Source organism: Protomyctophum bolini (assembly GCF_963924005.1).
Source record: "Protomyctophum bolini genome assembly, chromosome: 5".
Lineage (NCBI taxonomy): Eukaryota > Metazoa > Chordata > Actinopteri > Myctophiformes > Myctophidae > Protomyctophum > Protomyctophum bolini.
This window is the reverse complement of record NC_137866.1, coordinates 46092644-46109503: the sequence shown is the minus strand read 5'-3', so window position 1 is coordinate 46109503 and position 16860 is coordinate 46092644. Positions and strand designations below refer to the sequence as shown.

The window sequence follows — 16860 nt, the reverse complement described above, 5'->3', positions numbered from 1 at the left end:
ATGGCACTATTTGCATGTAGTATGTGAACAACATTACAATATGATATACATCACAGTATAGCATTATCTCACCAGGGGGAGAGAGAGAAGGGGTGATTCCTATAGCCTTGCTCAGGCTGTCTGGAGTTACCATCGTACCTGGTTCCACATGACATGATATAGGCTACGTGATAAATGTGTATTGGGGTTCCCAGATACTACACGTGGACTGTTTATTGGGATCCCCCAAAGCAGTGGTTAATTTCAAGGACCCTCGGGCCATGAGGACCCCTGTCATTCTGGAAACCAAACGGTCCATTTGGTTCCATTTGTTCGCTCTTGCAGTAACAGACCTGTAAGGGCTCCAATTTGGTTCCTAACTATCATAGCCTTGGATCAACAGTAAGACTAGCCTACTATCATAGATAGTATTTTATCGAGTCTGACAATTGTTTATGATAGCAAGGCTATAACTATATCAATAATGTAGCTGGGGACCCCCTGGAAGTCCCCCTCAAGGATCCCAGACCCCACTGGGCTCAGGCCCACAGGTTGATTAATTGAAAATGGAGGGCCCTTATGTAAACAAGTCTTAGTGCTTTTTTCTGGTTTTATCCTCTTAGTTTTTGTATTGACCTGTACTTTCCTTGAACTGTAACTATTCTGCAGTGGATTGCAATCAATCAATCAATCAATCAATCAATCAATCAATCAATCAATCACTGACCTATCTATGATGATGTTAAATATGTGAACTGTTCCTTTAAAACGTTGACATTTGGTGACGTCGCGGTGGGATGGATGGTGTTGTGTTGATGAAACAGAGAGAGAGAGAGAGAGAGAGAGAGAGAGAGATTCTTCACCTGGGTGACGGGTCGCCTCACCTGCTCTGTTACATTCTAGCTCGGGTCAGGATATACATTTACGCACAGTGACTCACGTCCGAGGCGGTAAGTAAGGAGAGACTATAATGCGATGGCGGTGCGCATGTTTTAGCTGTTTAACTACGGGCGAGGCCGCAGGTTCGTGTAGACTAGAGAGAGAGACGATAAATTCATAACACGACGCGACTGAAACAACCTCTGTAAATAAATACGCTCAGACTTAGGTCTTCCTTGGTGGTCGTATCGTTGTCAACGTGTCCGCGGCTCAGTCAAACTGTTGCGGGTTCAAATAATAGTTAAGATGGAAACGATGTTGCGTCAATGTTACTTACATATATCTAGATTAGATTTGCCATTTTCCAAGCTGCCGCATAGAGCGTTGTCATATCTATCTATCTATGTATTGGCTGGCTGATAACAACAGGGGGTTTATATTCTAGGTTCGGTGTCGTTTCGTTGGGAGACTGTCTGACGTGTTGTCGGTGTCCTCTCCTCTGCAGGTGTCACGATCCCAGCCTTGAGGAGGCTGCGAAATGCGACATCTCGACTGTCGGAGAAACGAACTCCATGACATCTTATTAAACGAAGCGTTAACAAGGTTCTAAAAAAAGAAACGACATGGGATTCGTCGCATAACTCGAATCTTGTCCTTCGCCACGTCACGCCCTGCAAGGTCTGATCTGTCCTTTTCATTCATTTCATTGCGTAATAGTCCTGCTCCGTGCATGACGACGGACGGATACGCGGTCATGTTCAGTCCCACCGCGGACTCTGGTGCTGAGGGGCATTCGGGTGGCGGCGGTGGCGGTGGCGGCGGAGGAGGAGGGGGGTCCATGGCGGAGAAGGATGCCCACCACCCAGATGCCATCCTGGGAGCTGGCTACTTTCCTGTTGACTACATGAGCATCACCAGCTTCCCCAGGCTGCCCGCCTCTCCGGGCCAGGACGACAACAACGGGCTGTCCTCCTCGGAGAACAACACGCTCAACAGATCTCGCGCAAACGAGGACCACTTTCTGAGCGAGCAGGATACAGGTCAGAGTTCTAGGATGACACATTATGTATAGTGCTGTTTGTTGTTGACGTGGAGGCACGGTAGGGCTGGGCGACGGTCACCTGTCATATACGGTAATTAAAGGACCACTTTTCAACCTAATTCATATAATGGGTCCTCACTATAATAATCATGATAAAAGGCCCTACTCAGTCTGTGTCTCATAGGAGTGCTGTGGGCAGTTCAGAAACCCATCCAACAGTGACATAGGCAGATTTTTTTAAACAATGTTTTTACAAAAAATGTTTAGATTTGTATTACCGTGAGAACGATGGCTTCCATTTTCGCATAACTTTTCAGGACTAGAAAGCCTGCAGTTTCTATTGGCTTGGATTCCCCATCGATGTCACTGGTTGACGGGTTTCTGAACTGCCCACAGCCCTCCTATGAGACACAGACTGAGTATAGAAAAGAATTGTGCCATTTTTATCATGATTATTGAGGGCCTAGTTAGTATATGAAGATGGGTTGAAAAGTGGTGACGGTGGTCCTTTAATTTCAGTCATGTATCTTGACTAGTAGATGTAGCTTAATAACGATCTTTTGAGATGTTTGAGACTAGTTTATCAAACACAGTGCAAATTGGTCATAACATTTGAGCTTGTAGGCTATGTCTGCTATTTTAGAAAAAAGAAAATGTTATCGTCACAATACATTATTATGTTATGGAACAGATATAGTAAAAATCCATAATATGGAAGTATTATAATAGAAGAATGGCAGTAATGACGATGAACTGTTGTCAAATCTCACCGACTGAATTAGTCAATTTGAGGCTGGGTTGATTGCCTGTGTGGTCTTATTGAATTAATTGATTTCATTTTCGTATGTTCTTCTTAGTTCCATTTTTTTCCCTTTTCTTTATAACTAGCCTAAACGATCAAACAATCAATGCCAGCCCCCGTGCCCCGTGCCAACGCACGCCCCTCCACTTATGTGTCACTCGTATCTGTTGTCGGAGTAGCATTTCATTTGTAACTGTTGTCTTGTCAGAACAGTGCAGTGTTATCATAGCACTTGGAGGAGGTCAGTTCTTCATATGGTCATAAAAGGAACACAAGGCAGATAGAGATACCATATTGTTTTTGGACAAGCGCCGACTCGACAGACTTCCCAATAGCCGAGTTTTGAAGTCGATCAGTTTTGATTGATTGAAATATTTATTAACAGTTTGCAGAATTACAGTACAATTCAAGCACAACTCAATACAAAGACTGTTAACTGTGAGTGGACGACCCAATAAAGCATTACACTTGTTTACAAGAGGGTCCGGTCCACCTTGTTCAATTCATCAAAACAGTCGGGCGAGACATGAGACTCCTTTTAAACTGAGAATGTTTTCTTCTGTGTGATATTGTTGCATTGCATAGCTGGAGTCGGTCAAATCGATTAGACAACGCTGACCCTGATGCTATCCATGGTGCTGAACGTTGCATATTGTATCAGAGACGATATCAATTATTGACATACACGTTATATAACGGAATTTAGTAGCAGGGAGAGACTTCTGCACTGGAAAGCTGAGCTTTCAAATGCAGTCAAGTCTATAGCAATAAATAAATGCAGTGAAACGCTATAGCGCTATACTAATTACTATATATAGAGCTATTTAACAAAAACAATATCATGTACTGTTAAATATTATAAATATATAATTGAGATTTAAATGTCAGTTAGTCTGGCATGGCCAGACTAATCTCCATATCCATTAACTTGGGTGTGGACCAGGGGTCGACATTATAAATGGCCCGGTGGCCCGGAAGTACTTTTCAGATCGTCCGGGCCAGTAAATGTCGCTCTGGTCTGGTCTGGTTTGGCCTAGCCTGGGCACCATTTCATTTCGGTATATGATCCAGTCGGGAGCGGATGATATCGTTACGTCATGTTGTAGTGTTGTTTTGTAGTCGACAGGCAGGAACAACAGGCGGCAACTTTATTGAGGGAAAAGGAAGGTTCCTTCCTGGAAAAGAAAGGAACCTTCCTTTTCCCTCAATAAAATACAGAGACCATGGCTTTCCTCCGAGGTGGTGGAAAGCCTGGTGAGGCGAGGTTAGGTTTGGCCAGTGGAATAAATGCCTTGAAAATGAAATGATAATAATAAAGTCTAATTTCACATTAATCCCCTGTAGTACCGTTTTGTAATTATTTCTGTGAAATCATCTCTGTAATTACCGGACTGTCAGCCTGCGTGGAACAGTGTAGGCTATACTATAGGCTGGTCTGCAAGCAGTTCACGGCTCTGTCGCTCCTGTGGAGCGCACGCCGCTTGCTTCAGAGGCGAGACTGAAAAACAAAAACAAAACAAATGTGGTTATAATGGTGGGGACAGTGATGGTGAATTCCACACCGGGTCAGTGGCAAATTTCCATTAATGTCTACCCCTGTGTGGACGTTTTATTTCCAACTCAACAGTTACTAACAGATTCCAACGTCACAGCAAAAAAGTCCAGGCTAAATGTGAGTAACTGTTCCATTCCATAGAATACTTTTTATATTGTGTACTTGCGAAGTTGCGGCCTACGTGAAATAGCTTTTGACACTTCAACGTGGCCCTTCCGTGTGTGGGGTCGATTGGACGATGTATTAATGATTTCTGTTATGTTTTCTATAATGCCCCCCCCCACATGCACATTTTAGAAGGCAGTTGTAGCCTGATGTATATCACATGACTTCCAGAGATAATGTGTGGCAAATTGTGAGCTTGGGGACAACATCTGTCGGTCAACAAAATGTACGTTTTAATTGTACGACCTACGGTTCAAGATTTATAGGCCAAAACCTAATTCAGCCGGTACAAGGCCGATTTTTGGAAATGGTTTGAGGTTTGACTGTTTTCCTTGGTCTACTGTCTAGTTTCAGTTTTCAAACACCGGAACAATTTCAATATGCATTGTGAATTTGAAGATTGGCTATTTTGTTTGTGGAATGCAGCCAGAGCTTAGCATTGTTGACCAGTTAAGCACTGTAGTTAAAGGGCCTGCGCTAAGATTGAAGTTTCTCTATTTAGTATTTGACGCTGTTTATTGCCCTGCTTCGTTGTCATTCCAGTGACCTTTGGCCTGTGTGTCTGTTCATGAACTCTACACCTGTGTTTGTTCCAGACCCTGATCTGTCCATGAACGCTACCTGGCCCTGCTTCATGGTCATTCCATGGTGACCTTTGGCCTGTGTGTGTGTGTGTGTGTGTTTGTTCCAGACCCTGATCTGTTCATGAACTCTACGCCTGGCCGTCTGCAGCGTCTCCCGTCCTCCGCCTCGGACCTGGCCAGCCATGACATCTCGCCCCTGCAGGAGACCACCAGAGACCCGTTGGCGGGGAACTGTGCCTGCCAGCGAGACGGGATGACGGTCATCATCACGGCCTGTTTCACCTTCGCCATGGCCGTCACTGTGGCTCTCATTGTGCAGATCTACTTTGGAGACCCACAGGTCTGGTCTCTCATTCATTATTTGACTTTTTTAATTATTTTATTACATCGGTATTGGCAATTATGCAGATGATTTGTTTCCGAGCACGAAAATAGAGTTTGGTTGGTTTTCACAACCAAGTGTCACTGATGCGCAGACACACACACACACACACACACACACACACACACACACACACACACACACACACACACACACACTAACTGTATATATGATGATTTCGGGTGTGACAGTACTGTGTAGAGGGACCCCCCCCCCCCCAGGCCGGCACCCTGGGCGTGTTCCTGAGCGTCTGGACGTTTCGGGGACCCCCTGGGGACGCCCACACGGAGTTGCACCACTTACTTCACACGGGTGTGATTTATTTTTATTTTTAATTCTAGTTTGGGGATTTTAGATTTTATTTATTTAGATTGATATATTTATTTTTAGCCAGGAATTAAGAATAGTCTGTCGGGTGGAAACCTCATTTCAGTCAGACAACTCAAGGAGGATGTAATATATATATATTTATTGAATATAAGATAATCAATGCAATATATTTATTATGGTTTGGCGATATTGGATCTGCTTTTTAGGTACTCGGGTCAAGCGCATCAGTCCCGACCATAGGGACTCTGAATCCCCCCCGTACCTAAAACAGTAGATCCAAAACGACAGGTGGTAGCTGGGGTGGAGGTGGGTGAGCACTTTGCATACAGCAGCGCACAGTATACAATAAAGCAGCAGCAAGCAAGCAGCAAGCAGGAGGATGAATGCAAAGCCTTCAGTTAAAGTAGCCGGTATGAGAGATGGGGTGAGCTGTGATTGGCTGAGTGAATCATTGTGGATGATGATGCTGCGGTGGCCCAATTAACGGCCGGCGCGCTGACTGAGGTTCCCTGACTGAACTTGCTCTGCGCATGTCTACGACAGGCGCAAATGCTCATATGTCCAAAACTATTAGGGCCTGTATGTATAGTATGATCATTGTGTGTGAGTGTTTCCATTTATGAAAATAGTACACATAGTTAGAATATGGCGAGGTTTCTGCCCCGACTGCAACGTTATACTGTGCCCTCCGGGTCTCTATATTAGCTACTGTCCTGTTTATGCTCTACAATAAATAGCAATAGAGTTCATATTATTAAGTAACGACATCGCCATCTATTTCCCTTGCATCCCATTTGCAGATCTTCAAGCAGGGAGCAGTGGTGACCGACGTAGCCAAGTGTACGTCTCTGGGCTTCGACGTCCTGGAGATGCAAGGCTCCAGTGTGGATGCTGCCATCGCCGCTGCCCTCTGTCTGGGCATCATCCACCCGCACACCTCTGGGATCGGAGGGTGAGTAACGGGAAGCACATACAGTCATACACATCATCATATCATGAATTTTCAGTATTTACACAGGCTAGTAGCGGAGCACAAGGGCTCATTTTGAGCAACGCCTTGCACACATAGAGACACACAAACATGGGAGCTGACCAGTACAACACAAACATGGGAGCTGACCAGTACAACCACAGTCTCACACTGTTGGCCACTGAGTAGTCTGGGCGGGGCGGGGGGGGGGGGGGGGGGTGCTCAGTGCCCCATCCAGATGTTTCCTGCCAGTTCAGGGAATCGAACCGGGAACCATCCCGGTAACAAGTGTGCTTCTCCAACCTTTAGGTCGCTGCTGCTGCTGCTGCCCCCCAAAAAAGAAATCTTGATATAAAGATTATATTAAACAATGTTGCTGTCTACTTTAGCCTTTGCATAATCGAGTTGTGAAAGTACTCGACCCATGGGAGGGTTTTTTGCCTTTTTCATGCGCTTGCAGGGGCTATATAAATATTCTACCGTTAGACTGATGTTAGATTCTTAGCTTATGATCCTTGATGACTTTCTATGTACCGGTATTCAATTACCTTATGGTGTTCTTGGCTTACTGTAAATCGCTCTGGATTAAGAGCGTTAAAAAGGCTTAAATTGTACATCCAGTGGAACACAGGATTTTTAATTTCCCGAAAAGTAACGATTTCTGGACATGGTTTCTATCAAATGGAATACACACGTAGCCTGCATTGGTCCCTGTTTACAATGGGTTTCATATGTTTACAGCGGAGGGGTCATGTTGGTGCATGACATCCGTATGAACACAACCAAGGTCATTGACTTCAGGGAGACGGCGCCCTCTGCCATCGACGAGGACATGGTCCAGGCAAACCTTGACCTTAAGGTAAGGCCTTGCTTCTGAAATATGTCTCCCTTTGTAAAAGCTGCTACATTGTGATGTGGGTATATTATTATTATCATTATTATTTACTGTTGTGTTTCAGCCTGGGCTTCTGGTTGGAGTACCGGGCATGCTAAGTGGCATGCAGCAGGCACACCAGCTTTATGGCAGGTATTGTACCCCTGTAACTGTTATTAATTTATGACCAATCTGTACGGTAGACTCAAGAGTATGTTAATTCAACATTTTTTCAACTGGCCCACACATGTGCGTTCCTCTGCCACACGCACACGCAGACGGCATTATATTCACAGAAAATCACCCAATGATGGAACCGCAGAATTTTCAATTAATTATGATTAATCGATTAAGTTTTAAAATCCCTACAGCTTCATCCAACAGAATCTCGTTGGGACAAGATGGTATGCTGTCATGTTGTTAGTTAAAACGAAAGACGTTCTCAGTGTTAAAAGGACTGTGGATCTATTTCCAAAGACGATATATTATCAGCTGCATGTGTTCCAACTTAAGAAACACTAAGTACCACTCTTTGTTCCCTTGCCTGTTCAACGTTGACGCAATTATTAATCACATGCTCCATAATTATCATGTCTCCACGGTTCACAGCTGCTATTTAACACTCTTGGCCAGATGCCTGAAATGACGTCATTGTCGGTCGGGTGGAAACCTTGTATGTCCATTTTCAGAAAATAAGGAAAAATAACCTCAAGCTCCTGTTCTCTCTTTTTTTTTAAATAATGGTGAAAATAGCCAATCTAACAATTTCTACATCGCCTATTTCAGCTACGTTTACGCGTCACTCTTGTATGACAAAGTAAGGGCATTGATTTAGGAAAGATGGAAATGCAAGGTTTCTGTCCCAGCAGCAACAATGACTGTTGAGAGTGCTGAGTCACAATTGTGGAATAGCTTAATCCAGTGATTCGTGTCGGGGTGCTACTTATTTGATTTTTTTAATATTGAAAATGTTGAACCACTTTTTTACATAAACTTTCTCTTCTGGAGGAGGTCTCTCGATTTAAAGTATTGAGCTGTGAAGGTCATAGTTTTCTGAAGGCTTTGACGAATCAGAACTTTGTGCATGAACGTTTTGCGTCCCACACAGGATGCCGTGGAAAGATGTGGTTACCATGGCAGCCGATGTGGCCAGAAATGGATTTAATGTGACTCATGATCTGGGTAAGTAGTAAAATAAGAATTCTGAACAAATTGTAGTTTTATAATCGAGGATAAATAGCAGAAATATTGAACAGGACTAAGATAATAAGAATAAAAACAATTGAATGCATTCCGATCAGTGGTCGCCTATACACGGCTTACAGGTTTTAAAAGCACACGGGGCACATAAGTCCATCTAGTTGCAATGGAAAGTTCATTCCACAGTTTGGGAGCCAGGGAGTCTGGGACGAGTGGAGCATTGTCCCGGATGCCCCTAGTGTTATATAAATAAACATGTATGATTTATGCAGTCAAGGCGTGAGCTCATTGTGCGTGCTGTCCCTCTTCCTCTCTGTCTCTAGCTGAGGCTGTAGCTATAGAGTTAACCCAGTTTGACCTGAGATCAGATTCTAAAAATGTCTTTTACATCCTGACCGTTTTCTGAAAAAGCTATGTTTCTATGTCAGTCGTTCTTCGATTTTTCAAAAATAGCAGACCTACAAGCTCGTAGCGCGCCACTCGGTGGCGCGCTATGAGCTTGTAGATCTGCTATTTTTCAATAGCTAAAGCATAACATAATGCTAACACCAAAAGGGGTTCCGGCCCAAAATGGGTTTTTTAAGGACCAGAATGTGTCTCTTCCCCTCTGTCTCTAGCTGAGGCTCTAGCTAGAGTTAAGGACCAGAATGTGTCGGACGCGTTCCGGGACCTGTTCCTCCCCAACGGCCAAGCTCCCCTCCCCGGCCTGTTCAGCAGGCGCCTCGACCTGGCGGCCATCTTGGATACCGTCGCAGCCAGTGGGATCGCTGACTTCTACAGCGGGAACCTGACACAAGAAATGGCTGCAGCTGTAAGAACCTCACTGTCGTCCTCTGTGATTATATAAAGCCAGCAGTCATGAATACTGTATACTACTATTGCTCTCAGGCATAAACCTCTTTTTCATAAATGATACTTTATATTTGATCACACAAAAGCATAGCAGATCTACAAGTTCGAAGCTCGGTGTGATGCATTTTGAGCTTGTAGATCTGCAACTTTTACGGTTCTTCGTTGCTATTACCGTTTTTGGTTTCCACCCGACAGAGATGATATCCTACAGATGTGAAACACCGGCTCTAACCGGGAAACCCTGTAGCTCACAACACATTGCATAGTTTGTAGGTCGGCTATTTTCCCTATGTTTGCATGACACTCTTGTGTACTCTTGTATTGTAAGGAGAAAAAGATTAACATGTTATGCAACTTTACTGCTATCAAGATGCTTGGTGTTTCTGCAATGTCTTTGACATGGTTTAGCTAAATGATCTGTCAAAATGATGACTCGAGTGTCTGTAACTGACTAGTCTAGTTGCCAACTTCATCTGAGATAGCTGCCTAGTTGTGTTTGCCTCAAGCAAAGTGCTTTGTGCTCCATGTTTTTGTCTGTCACAGCAGTATGCTGTAATTGTGCCACTTGGAGGTGTGACATTACAGGAACGTCTATTGTTCAAAACCTACACGGGTGTTCAGTTTCAGTACTATGTACGCTCACTAGATTGGGTTCTTTTGCTCACAGAAGTCCATTGACGAAACTCACGAAAAGTGAGTCACCAATTTCATCCAATTAGGCGAGAGAACCCATTTACGGGATTGCATTTTCTAACTGTTCCTTTTTTGTCTGCCCATTTTTTTTTCTTCCCCTCCCGATCATTTCCAGTTTCACCTGTTTATCCTGTATGAGTTCTCTCTCCTGATTGGATGAAATTGTTGTTCCAACCACAAAATGTATCTCGTGTTTATTGGGTGCACCCATGTTACTGAACAAACGCAACATATAGCCTATAGCAATTTAAAATATTATTTACACTTTTAAACTAACATTTCTTTGCTATGTCGTCAGGACGGGGCTCGTCTGTTTGTCTCCAAATACCATGCATTTTTTAAAGGTGCAGGCCAGAGATGGGGAGTGCTGATGGAAGCGGACTTTAAAAACGGTAGAACTACACATCTAACCCCATGCATTTGTGAACAGGTACAAGCCAGAGGAGGAGTGCTGACGGAAGAGGACTTTAAAAACTACAGCACTATCTTACAGCAGCCAGCAGAGATCATCTATCAAGGTACCGTACAAGATAACTTTTATTGCCTTTGGCACGCAACGGATACATTGACTTGACTTTTAGGGGCTGTGCAGAAAGTGTTTTTTAGTTTTTTTTAACTGCCAGCATTTGTCTGCCACGTATTTCTGCATTGCTTTAAAGTGCTCTGTGTGCCCTGGTCTTTTTTTTTGGCAGAGCACCCCCGAGTAGAAAATACTTAGCTTTTGGAGGAGAGTCATCAATTTCACTTGTTTGGAGTGATAACAATCATTGCGCAGAGCAGAGGCATCTCGCTCTGCATGTGACGTGGACATGATATAAGCCACTGCAGTCGGTGTGAACCAGTGCTTTTTTATAGCCAGAGGCTTTTCTTTACAAAGTTCAACTAGAGTAGGAAGCTCATTTTGGTAAACGAGAGACTTAAAGGAGAATTCAGTGATTTGGGTGTATCACTGTCCATATTTTTACTTTTTGTTTTATTTCTTTTTGTAAATGAATGCCCAACTTGATCATATTACAGCATCACACAAGCATCAAAAGTAGCAGATCTTCAAGCTCGAAATGTGGTTGGAATCGCCGCCTTTTGAGCTTATTGATCTGCTACCTTTGCTGTTTTTGAAGTTAAATCCTGAAAAGTAACAGTTCTGGACATATGAGATTTCCACCTGACGGAGGAAATGTGCTTTTGGAATTGTTTGGACACTGCCTATTGTCAAGGCAGAGAGTGAAAAACCTGTTAAGTGAAAGTGACCTGTGCCAGTGTGGCATTTTCTTTTGCCATTACGTGAACATATCGCTGCTCTTGGTTGTGCAGGTCACCATGTGATGGCAGCGCCAGCACCTCATGCGGGTGTCGCCCTCATCACGGCTCTCAACATCCTTGAAGGCTACAACATCACCAGGGAAATGCCACGCAACAGCACCTACCACTGGATTGCAGAGGTACTGCAATGCAGTGAATTCTCAAACATTTTCATGTCGAGGTACCCCGCATTAATATGCCCGGCGGGACGCATTCAGCTTTACGAGTTCATACGGTGTACTGTATATACACACACACACACAACCGTTGGCTGTCGTTTGGACCACACTAGCCTGATTTGGTCAGACTAATATTACTGGATTTGTTTTTCCTGTGGCAGATTTGTCTGGTTTTTCAGGCTAGGACCACACATGAATGTAATGTTTTTGTTGTGCGCTCTCTCTCTCTCTCTCTCTCTCTCTCAGTCTGTGAAGATAGCTCTGGCCCTGGCTAGTGGCCTAGGAGACCCCCTGTATGAAACGTCTGTGTCAGAGACAGTCACTCAGATGCTGAGGTATGCTCTATTATTTATTCTGTTCTCAACCTTTTTCAGTTCAAGGACCCGCAGTTTAATCTGCACTAGACCAAGGCTTCCCAAACCATTCAAAGATTATCATATTTGAACGGCGGACCCCCCCACCCTGACAAGCACTTGGAATTAGGCATTTCGTTTGTCTCGGTTTCGCAGATCTGCGAGCTTGTAGAGCGGCTATTTTCACAATATTTGGCTCTTCCTTGTAATATTTGACAATTTGAACAATTTAGTTTAAAAAAGGTCTTAAAGGTCATTAAATGGTCATTTTAGAAATGTGCAAATACCATGTATACACTTACTGTATACTGTATGTTGGTTTGTTTACTGTTGAGTGGGAAAACAATATGTTGCACATTAAGCAAATCATCTGGGGACCGGCCAAAAATAATTTAGGGACAATTGGAGATGGTTCCCCAGTTTCTGAACCATTGTACTAGAGTCCACAGACGGACTCCCATTTGATGCAATTTTGTGGACCCCAATCTACAATGTAAAATGGTCACTGCTCATTCAACCCATTTTGACCTGAGGCCGATTCTAAAAACATCATCTTCTAAATCCTACCTACGTTTCTGAAAAGTTTCAACAGGATTCCAATACAAAATAGTAAAAGTAGCAGATCGTCGAGCTTGAAAATGCGTGTTTCGAGCTTGTGGAAAACGAGCAAATTGTGATGCTTTTTGTGTGATCAAGTTGATTTAGGAAAAAAGTTAAAACATGGAGAGGTTTCTGTCCGACAACAACAATTTATATCAACTAAAATGACACGGAGGAGTTCCCAGCTTGAATGGTATAACAACGTATACGGGTGTGTAACGGGTCTAAATGGCCATCCGTCATAATGAAGCTGCTTTTGTTCAATCCCACAGTAAATCGAGAGCCTCCCTGCTCCGTCAGATGATCGATGACACTCAGGCGTTTCCTGCCAGTCACTACACTGAATCCTTCGCCCTCGAGGCCGGCTCAACGGCCAGCCAGGTCATGGTCATGGGACCGGATGACTTTATAGTGTCCGTCATGAGGTATGTATGCTACAGGGAACGTTTATTGGTCTATCATTTTCAGTTCATAATATACAAATCCCAAAGGCAGCCGAGATTCTTTTGGGAAATTACTGTGGCAGTGTTTTTTTTTTTTTTTTGACACTGTCTTATGGTTTTTCTTTCTTCATATTTCTAGCTCTTTAAATCAGCCCTTTGGCAGTGGGATAGTGACCCCATCCGGGGTGTTGTTGAACAGCCAGATTCTGGACTTCTCATGGCCCAATAAAACGCAAGATGCTTCTCCGTCTAATCCAGTAAAGAAAGCTTTTTTCTTTTGCGTTTTGTTGTTTGTGTTTGTTTCTTTGCTTTTGTGATGCAGATGAGATTTCACACAAGATTCACACATTTCCTTGGTTTCCTTCTTGGTCTCTGTAGCATAACAACCTCCAGGGAGGGAAGAGGCCCTTGTCTTTTCTGATGCCCACAGCGGTTAGGCCCGCCGTGGGCGTGTGTGGCACATACGCTGCCCTGGGTTCATCCAATGGAGATCGATCGCTGAGTGGCATCACCCAGGTAATTTAAAATGAATCAAATCTTTTCTCGTCTGTCTGTTTCTCCTAAATGTAATTTCATAGTGATTAATCTGTCTGCTCTGCGATGTCTCACAGGTGCTGATGAACGTCCTGTCTTCTCGCAAGAACCTGAGCGACAGTTTAGCGTATGGTCGACTCCACCCACAGCTGCAGCCCAACACACTCCTAGTAGACTGTAAGTATCTCCTACAGACTCTGCTGTAGAGTTTGGTCCATTCATTGTATATTAGGCATGCACGCTATTGAAACTTTTGGCTGATATCCGATTACTGGTTGATTGCATAGTCAAATTGATCGATACCGACATTGCAATACACGTTTCCAGTAGGTTTTACCTTACACCCAGAGGCAGTGCTAGGCCCTTTTTGAAACTAGCTCCTCGCCACTCGCCCTACACACTTCCACTCGGTTTGAGTATAGATGTATAAATAATGGAGACGGCACCAGGATTCCCCTCCCATCCAGTGCCATCTCTATTATTTATATATCTATGCTCAAACCAAGTGGAAGTGTGTAAGATGAGTGGCAAGGACCTAGATTTAAAAAAGGGGGCTAGGGGGTGGCCTCGGGTGGCACAGGCATCTACACCTACCGATATGAGTGTTTGGCACCATACTACGAATGTAATATTTGGGTCGATATTGCTGATATTGATATAGGTGACTGATTAATCGTGCATCCCTCTTGTATATCCATTGTGAAGTATTTTTTTTACCACCAACTCAAGTTATCCACTTCCACACCTCTCTTCCCTGTCCTCCACTCCAGCTGAATTTCTAGAACAGGACGTGGAGATGCTGCAGGCCAGGGGTCACAAAGTGGAAAGAATAGACGTCCTCTCGCTGGTGGAGGGAACCAGGAGAACCAATGACCTCATCATAGGAGTGCATGACCCGCGAAGTGCCGACGCCTCGGCCCTGACCATGTCCCTGAAGGCCTCTGTGTGACCATGTACTCAAGCGTGCCCTAGTCTTACCAGGATGATGGTTGGTAAAACCTGATTTATATACTTAATTGGGCATCGTGTCTCTGCACTGAAAATAGCCAATCTTACAAGCTCACAACGTCTGTGACCTTGAAGAGATAGAATTGGCTATTTTTGGTGTGAGACTCCAGTGTGTGTGATTCAGTCTAAAGGTCCTTGCAGACTGCTGCTTTTATTTTTATTTTAAGGGCGAAAACACAGCAATTTGCAAGGACCTTAAGTCAGGTGTAAGGGAAGTAGGAGTGGTGGTAGTAGGGAACTAGGAAACGGAAATGAAGTATTACCTATCCTTGGAGAGTAGAGATGAAAGAAGGGCATTATTTATGTGGTGGGGAGGTAGTGAGAACTGCTGCTAGAAAGGCTAGTCTGCCAATTTGAAAAAGTACAAAATGGGGAGGAAAGACAATCTATATATTAAGTTTTGTCTTAGACATGACGTAAAGGCGCCACATTGTAAAGGTTCCGGAAGTCTCCTGGATGCCGTCAATCACTCAATCTGAGCCTCTTGTTTACCAAAATCATAGCGAGTTCCATGTGACAAAAGATTGAACTTTGCTAAGCATGTAAATTAAACGTTCAAAGTTCAATTCAAGCTAAACGAAACGTCTACCTCTCATTGACATTGGAAGAAGCTCTAAATTCATCAACGGTCCAGTTTGGTCAAAGAGAAGGCTCCGTTTTTTTTAATCCAAAACTTCAGTTTTGCACCAAAGAGGTGTGTTTATATAAAATGTGACGCCAAACCAGGACACTGCCATTTAAATGCACATGGTCTTTAGGGCACCCAAACTAGTGGTCTGCTTTTCAGGTTTTACCAATAAAATATCGTTTAGCCTTGAACAAAATCACATGGAAAGATGAACACGCTATAGGTATAGCAGTTACAGATGTATTTATGTCATGCACCGTGCGACACATGCCAAAATCTAAGCCACTTTACTCATGTTTGTGTACATGTTTGTGTATGGTGGCACTGGTGACTGGCTATTTCCTGATGTTGTTTTGGTGCAACTAATATCCTGAGAAGAGAAAATGCTTCCTTGAGAACCTGTTAATATTTACACATTATTTTCCTGAAATTGTTAGATTCTATATGTCAATAACTCATTGAGTTCCCTGAAATGAATGAGGGGTTTGCTTCAGCTAAATAAGCATTGAATGTTATGATAGGCTAAATGTAGTATTTATTTTTATTTAAAATTGCCTGTATTGTATGATTTTATTAACTTTTTTTAAAAATGTGTGGTCTTGATCTAGAAACGGGATGTTTTTTTCTTTCTTTTTTTTAGAATGAACTGAACATTTAAGAGCTATTAAAATGTTCAATGATGGCTTGAGTGCAATGTATATTATGTATTTTTATATGACTATTAATGTTCATTTGTACTGTTGCAGCACACAATGCATTTGTTTGTGGCAGCTCTTTTATCGTAGTTGGTTTATGATTAGCCCAGAAAGATTGTTTTAAAATGCATATGGGGGGCTGTCTTTTTTTTTTTTTTGCTTTTGTAAAGCATCATTCCACAGGCTTTCATTGGCCAATGCTTACTAACTAAACACTGACTATACCCTTATAAGGCCATAACCTCCAATGTGCTGATTGTTGATAATGATGCTACTGGTGATAACTCGTTGCCTTTTTTTTTGAAGTAGTAGAAGTAGAATTTGTCTTAAGGCTGTGCACTGCACCCAATGATTTCATGTGCATTATTTATAGATTATATTTGTATTTGATTTGAACCATAACGATCATTGTACACACTACAGAAATAAAATGTTTTCACTGTTAAGATTGGAGATGGGTTTGTGTTTATTTGATCTTTGACGGGTCACAAAACAATTGATGTAGAGACTGATCATTTGAGAACAGATTTGCGTGTTCATTTATGGTAGAAAAATGTGAATGAATTCTAATTGTTTAGTACCTGTGGCTTCAATTAGGTTTTGCCGTAAATTCTGTCAGGCGGAATTAAGCTTATCTCCATGTTTATCTTTTTGTAAATCAATTGATCATAGTGTCACACAAGTATCAGATCAACATTTTGAGCTTGTCTTATCTGCTACTTTTGCATGCCCCAGCCCCCTATGTAAAAGTTTAAATCATAGTACAATTTACAGTTTTGTTTTATCTGAAGCTGTGATTGAATACCCCATAAAA

The 16860-nt window shown here is 43.0% G+C and overlaps 1 protein-coding gene across 3 annotated transcripts; it reads left to right on the top strand.

Moving 5' to 3' along the window:
- The first annotated feature begins 818 nt into the window (after positions 1–818).
- ggt7 (gamma-glutamyltransferase 7) lies at positions 819–16492 on the top strand. Of its 3 annotated transcripts, none has more exons than XM_080763642.1 (17): positions 851–929; positions 1576–1898; positions 5114–5346; positions 6519–6670; positions 7430–7547; positions 7648–7715; positions 8671–8744; positions 9380–9573; positions 10738–10825; positions 11619–11746; positions 12032–12120; positions 13011–13163; positions 13321–13438; positions 13560–13697; positions 13793–13892; positions 14486–15265; positions 15296–16492. In XM_080763642.1, exons 2-16 carry the CDS (start codon positions 1589–1591, stop codon positions 14662–14664), a joined length of 2142 nt encoding a protein of 713 aa, XP_080619768.1. In that variant the 5' UTR covers positions 851–929; positions 1576–1588; the 3' UTR covers positions 14665–15265; positions 15296–16492. The 3 variants fall into 3 exon arrangements, with proteins under 3 accessions (XP_080619769.1, XP_080619768.1, XP_080619767.1); XM_080763641.1 differs by having other exon boundaries at positions 1364–1898; XM_080763643.1 differs by lacking the exon at positions 1576–1898 and having other exon boundaries at positions 819–929.
- The last annotated feature ends 368 nt before the right edge of the window (positions 16493–16860 follow it).

Excerpts from the sequence above, each read along its gene's own strand:
- ggt7 (XM_080763642.1), top strand. The coding sequence starts at position 1,589 with ATGACGACGGACGGATACGCGGTCATGTTCAGTCCCACCGCGGACTCT. Across the intron at positions 7,716-8,670 it reads GCACACCAGCTTTATGGCAG|GATGCCGTGGAAAGATGTGG; the intron begins GTATTGTACCCC and ends CGTCCCACACAG. Across the intron at positions 13,439-13,559 it reads ATGCTTCTCCGTCTAATCCA|CATAACAACCTCCAGGGAGG; the intron begins GTAAAGAAAGCT and ends TGGTCTCTGTAG.